Genomic DNA, 6,000 nt, shown 5'->3' with positions numbered 1-6,000 from the left:
AGATCTGACCAGCATTGCAAATTATGCATATCTGTTTTTTGGGGGGGGGGTTTGTTTGTTTTTTTGCTGACATAAGTTCATTAAGTAACATGGAAAAACTAATGAATGGATTATTTAGCATGTGTACCTTGAAATGTATGATTCACTCTGTAACAATACAGCCAGACTTCCTTTACAGCATCAATGTAAAACTCATTTTGTATCATTTACCAGGTACAGCCCACTTTGATCATAAGTGACCTAGACTAATGAAATTCCTGTGTATATCAGTATAAAGAAGTTTAATTGCACATTTAAACCTTGAGACATTTTGATATAAGAAAAAAAATGTTCAGTTTCAAAAGTACATCTTGGTTTTTCTACATGGTAAAGAAATGCTGCTGGAAAATCTGTCAGTATGACTTAAGGATTTAAAAATTACAGAAAAAAGTTAATCCATGTGCACAATGGATACTGTGGAATGGATACACAGTGTATCAAACCCCCCCTCCGAGAAATTTCTGTGGTAGACAGTACAAAACACAAAAATAGCATCAATAACCATGTGTTAAACCTTTATCAAAAGGCAAAAGTGTAAAACTCACGAAAATACAGTTAAAAGTTATCTATGCCTTTGTTGACAGTTTCCAAAGCTGTCCAGTGGGGCAGGACTAGAGTCTTTGCCAGACTGATTTTGGTCCCTAAGCCTTATGTTTGACACCCCTGCTTTAATGAAGTGGATCATGTGATGTGGAGTCTGAAGAATAGTATGCTGTAAGCTAGTTTTTGGTTACCCGTAAATCTAAGACAAATTAAATATGTACAAACAAATCAGACAGCAGCCAGTGTTTAGCACCATGAATAGTTGTGTTGTCCCTCATAGGTGAATGCCTGCGGGCTACTTTGTACTGACTTTGTAGTTACTTTGAAACTCACGAGCTGCATAAAAAACCCCATTTAATTAAGCGACATTTATATGGTACAGTCTGTTAGCGCAACAAAACTTTACTAGCATGCTTTATTTGTTCTCCGCGGAGTACTATATCCAATATTATTAAAGTTTCCAGTTTCAGAGACCGTTGTCAACAGCAACCAAATGCAACCCCATCCTTTTTAAAGCAATTCCCTTAAAGAACACTGAGCATTTCCTTTACGCTCAGTGGGGACCTTTCTTGGTGTTTCAGCAGCGCCAGTCCCAAAATATGGCCAATAATGTTGCTGAGGGGCGGGGAGCAGCGCGGTCTGCAGACCCACTGAGTCTGGCGGGGTGCCGAGGAGAGGCAGCAGGCAGCGGTAGCAGAGATGGGCTCACACCTTTGAATCACAAATCAGCACCCCCACCCCTACCCCAGTCAAGCATCTCGGGAGACACTGGAAGACCAATTTTTGGAGGGGGTTTTGCTGGTGTTCCTCATTAAGACCGGTAGACTACAGCTACCAAGAAGCAGGAGCGGCAAGGTTTATAGTTGCATTGTGACGTTCAGCACTCCTGTCGTCTCACCTGCACTGCCGGTGAAGAGGTCCGCTGTGATAAAGATGCATCCAGATAAGTACCTACCTGAGCTGGTGTCCGAGAAAAACAGCCTGGACCCCTCCTTTGTGCATGCGGTGCGCCTGCTTGCAGAAGGTAAGTCAAGTATATATGTGTGTGTATATAGAATATATATCTTTTTTTCAAGTCTAATGCACTCTGAATGTTGGACTTGGCGACAGTCACGATGTTCATTCTAACGTGAAAGCACAATTGTATTGAATTTTGGGGCAGTACAGTGAGCTGATGTGAGCTTGTTTTTAACACACTTTTAGTGCTTGCGTGGCGACAGTTGAATTCTCTGTGCTGTGCGTTTAATGTAGACACTGCTCTTCAGCTCCAGTGAGGAACTTTTGTTGGGTTTTCCCAAAAACTTCAAGTGAACAAATGCTGTGAGCAGAGACACTAAAGTATGTGTACAGTCAGAGGGGGTTATTGTAACCCCACTGTCCGCCAAGATCAATGCGCTGGCTCACATAAAATAAAGCAAATGTCTTCCTTGAGGATTTCTCATTGACTTCAGGGCAAAAATAATCAAAAAGGTGCCACATTCGTCAGTCCAACAATCATAGTACTGTATTAAGGTAAACGTGCTCTTAATCCTGTTATAATACTGTGTGCTGCCAGCCAATATTTCTTCTGTAAAATATGTGAATTGTGTGGTCATTTATCAAGCCAAATATCACCTCTCTAATATTTTAATTATTCCACGTGAGCTAAACCTTGGTGGCTAAAATCAAAGTGTTTGTAATTATTGCATCATGAGTCATAGATTTCTGACTGAACGAAAATTAATAGATGCACACCTCCTCTTACAGGATAAATGCCATCAAGGTAATGGAGAACAGAAAATGTCAGTGAAACATGCTGTAAAGCCTTTCCTCCAGAATAATGTTACTGTATGTCAACAGAGTGCCGCAATCAGCCTGCAGCATTTAAAGTACTTTGTAGCCTTCATCTCATTCACATGCTGAGAATGTGTCACTTCTGATAGGAAGTGTGTCACCTCAAAGCGAACACAAAAAGTCAGCTCATTCAGCCCAGAGATGCAACTTTTGCATTTTCTCGTAGACTGCGTGGTCTCTCTTCCTGTAATTGCACAGGTCTGGTTGATGTGCAGTGCTATAAAAGCTTGGATAAAGGTTTGAGTGACGTGCTACTGGAGTGAATGGCTGAATGATTATCATAAATGTGAATGGATTAACCTGTGTGGACTTACCAGGAAAGACAAGACAAACCAAACATGACAAGCAAGCAAACCAGTTAGTAACGTATTCCTGTACAAAACAATATATCTGCCATAAAATGACAAAATTAAACATAAAATGCCATCATATGTTACATGACTGTAAAAAAACTCAGTGAAATGCTCTCTACTGTTTTTCCTGTGTGCTAAAACTGTTATCACTGGTGATTCTGAAGGCAGTTGATTTAACTAATTTATTAGATCATGCGTGTATGCTAATTTTGGGTTCTGACATGTTTGTTTAAAAATGTAAAGTCACACTTTGTGTTAATTAGCTGCTGGACGGGGTGTGTGTGCGTTCTGCTGTTCGGCCCCTTGAGCTTTCCTGTTGAAATGTGTTGATGAGACACCTGACACTCCCATTCTTGTCGCTAACTGGGATGCAGATGGGATCATCTGTCACACAGTACACTTTGCCATATGTGCTCAAGCCTAAATCACGCAGCCAGGATGCAAGCAGCGAATGCCATCTACCACTATGAACTGCAATTAGCATGTTTACATGAGGATACCTGTGTTTTTTGTTTTTTTTAACTGACTTTTTTCTCAGAGCAGTTTCAACAGTTCACAACAAATACACACACTACAATGCCCCATAATTAACAATACACTACAGTCTTCAATATTACAGTACAATATTGTAAAAAAAAAAAAGAAGTATATAATACATTGCAATGCATTTGTCTGAGAAGAATGCTGTTGGCAAAGTCAGTAAACAGAAACCTCTCTGTATTCATCAAACACAAAAGTGGCCAATCAGTATAATAAACTGTCAGTTCAGTCAGTCTTGCAATGTCCAAAACAATCAGCCGTGGGCAGCATGTGAAAAAATGTTCAGCACAGACTTGTTATCTTGTGTTGTCAGTCTATGCTCATGGATAATGCAGAATCCTGTGTATCAGTGGACAGCAAGATAAACTGCCTTTACAGATTTGCAGATTCGCAGCTATTTATCACTGAATATCAAAGCATGTAATCCCGTGTTATTAACATCATGCACAATCGACAGCATAACATGGATTAACCATGGTCACAGTTAGCATCTCCATATTTATGAAATGAATTATTTACTGTTTGTGTTTAAGTTATGTTGCTTCTAAAACCGTTTGTCTTTCTTTGAGCTGATTTAAAACTCTTTGGAACAAAGCTCCAGTCCGCAGCTGTAAACTACGGGTGGGTGGGGATAATTCTCTTGTCGAGCTGAAACTAAGCTTCCTCTTATGAAGCAGCAAGGGTTGTTAGACAGAATGTATGAATAGATTGGTATATTATACAATCAAAACTGTATGCAGAGTATTTTGAAACTGCTACAACTTTGCTCCACAATCTCAAATGAAGATTTTTTTACTTGGACATGCTGCATGAGGCTAATGATTCCTCAGACTGACAGATAAGAGTCACTTCTTTCAAGTTTTGCACTTTAGGTTTCCTCAGCCTAAAGAACTGTGTAGTTAGTTTGAACGTGGGCTCGTGTCAGTGTAAAGAAAGGCAAGCCTTTAATAGATCCCAGTGGTTTTCTTTGTAAGGCTTGCCTACATGCCATGCAGCCTCGTCTTGCCATGAAAACCGGTGGGATTTCTAATAAGGTAGCAAGCAAAGCAGACAGGGAGGCAGACAAGAAAACTGTCTGTTAAGAAAAAAACTAAATGTGTGCACTACTCTGTCATTCCATTTCTGAAAGAGGCATTTCTCCATGTCAAGATAGTTTACATTTTCACTAAGCATTGTAAAAGGGTATATATTATCTCAAATACAAGCGCTGCTAGCGAGAGTGACAATGCAAATAAAATCTGCATGAAATTTGAAGGATGTAGACTTCTCTGAATCAAATCGGAATATAGATATGGAGGAGGCCCAACACCATGCCAAGTGCAATTTTAGACATTAGCATAGTTTGGGCTCAAAATACACTTTAATCTGCATCTTGAAGAACTTTTCTTCTCAGTCTGTTCATTTTCTCCTTACATTGAGTTATTAGTATATGAGCACTCAAGGTTTCCACTGATTCCTTTCCTGCACTTTCTGTACTTATGTTTAAGTTTGATTATCAAGCTAATGCTTCAAAAATCTTCTTCAATACATGAGCTTGCTTTTTGCATAGTTAAGAATACACTTAGAGTACATATTGCAGTGGTATAAGCGCTCTTCAGAACGCATATAGACGCTTATAAATTTCTCGTTTCAATGAGTATGCTTTTTATAAAACTGTGATTAAATAGTATTTAGCAATAAAAAAAAATCAGCAGAAAATGGAAAACTTTATTAATTGTTTTGGTGGAAAAAACAACCTGTGGTGGTTGTACACAACCACAAACACACAGTTAAATTAATAATGTGGTAATATTCTTCCACTCTCCACACACGCATAATTCAAACAGATTTACCGTTTCAGTCTCCCACAACATTCCCACATTTAAGTGAATTTGCAGTCTCTAGAGTTACATGACAACCACTTAGTTTCTTTGGTTTAATTAAGTCGCTGAATTTGTTTACAAGGTGGTAGTGAGACCTATGCTGTGATTTATGGTTCATAGACGGTGGGACTAACAGAAAGACGGGAGGTGGAGCTGGAGATGGTACATGCTGAGATTTTGACTGCGAGAGTCCAGGACGGGCAGGATTAGAAATGAGTACATCAGAGGGACAGCTCAGGTTGAGCGTTTGGGGAAAACAGTTTGAGAGGCAACAGTGAGATGGTTTGGACATGTGCGGAGGAGGGATAGAGGACATATGAGAAACGAGGGAAAAAATTATCCTTCAGTCTAACTTTTTTTGTGATTTCCTGCCTCTTTGGAGCTAAAAGGACCACCCAAAAACATGGGATATCATTGCGAAGGCCAGGATGTCCTCTATTGGGGACATCAGGACTTAGTAGGGTAGCTCAAATATGTCAAAAGGTATAGACCAATGTCCATTACAGAAGACATAAATGAATGGACTGTGTCTCAGGAGGTTACTGGACCATTGATGTTGAATATGGAACTGCCAGGCAGAAGAAGAGGAAGACCATAGAGGAGGTTCATGGATCTAATGAATGCAGAAGGTTGGTGTGACAGAAGAGGATGCAGGGGATAGGGTGAGAAGGAGCCAGGTGATCTGCTGTGGCAGCAAAGGGAATAGCCGAAAGAGGAAGAAGATGAATTTGTTCCGATGCACTTTATGGCACTACACTGTATTCTAAATGATGGTGCGTACTTTGGGTTTGCATTGTTTTGTCACTGATTGGTAGAAGCTGCATTAATTA

The 6,000-nt window shown here is 39.8% G+C and overlaps 1 protein-coding gene across 3 annotated transcripts in view; it reads left to right on the top strand.

Moving 5' to 3' along the window:
• The first annotated feature begins 1,228 nt into the window (after positions 1-1,228).
• khdrbs2 (KH domain containing, RNA binding, signal transduction associated 2) overlaps positions 1,229-6,000 on the top strand; it is a 71,884-nt gene continuing 67,112 nt past the window's right edge. For all 3 annotated transcript variants that reach the window (XR_010095402.1, XR_010095401.1, XM_063491655.1), the window contains exon 1: positions 1,229-1,606. Coding sequence is in view for 1 of the 3 variants with exons in the window: in XM_063491655.1 (XP_063347725.1) it covers positions 1,516-1,606 (91 nt within the window). In the remaining 2 variants the exon portion in view is untranslated. The remainder of the gene's footprint in view (positions 1,607-6,000) is intronic.

The sequence above is a fragment of the Pelmatolapia mariae genome, linkage group LG13, assembly GCF_036321145.2.
Source record: "Pelmatolapia mariae isolate MD_Pm_ZW linkage group LG13, Pm_UMD_F_2, whole genome shotgun sequence".
Classification (NCBI taxonomy): Eukaryota; Metazoa; Chordata; class Actinopteri; order Cichliformes; family Cichlidae; genus Pelmatolapia; species Pelmatolapia mariae.
The sequence above is the reverse complement of the archived record's forward strand: the minus strand, read 5'-3'. Positions and strand labels throughout refer to the sequence as shown.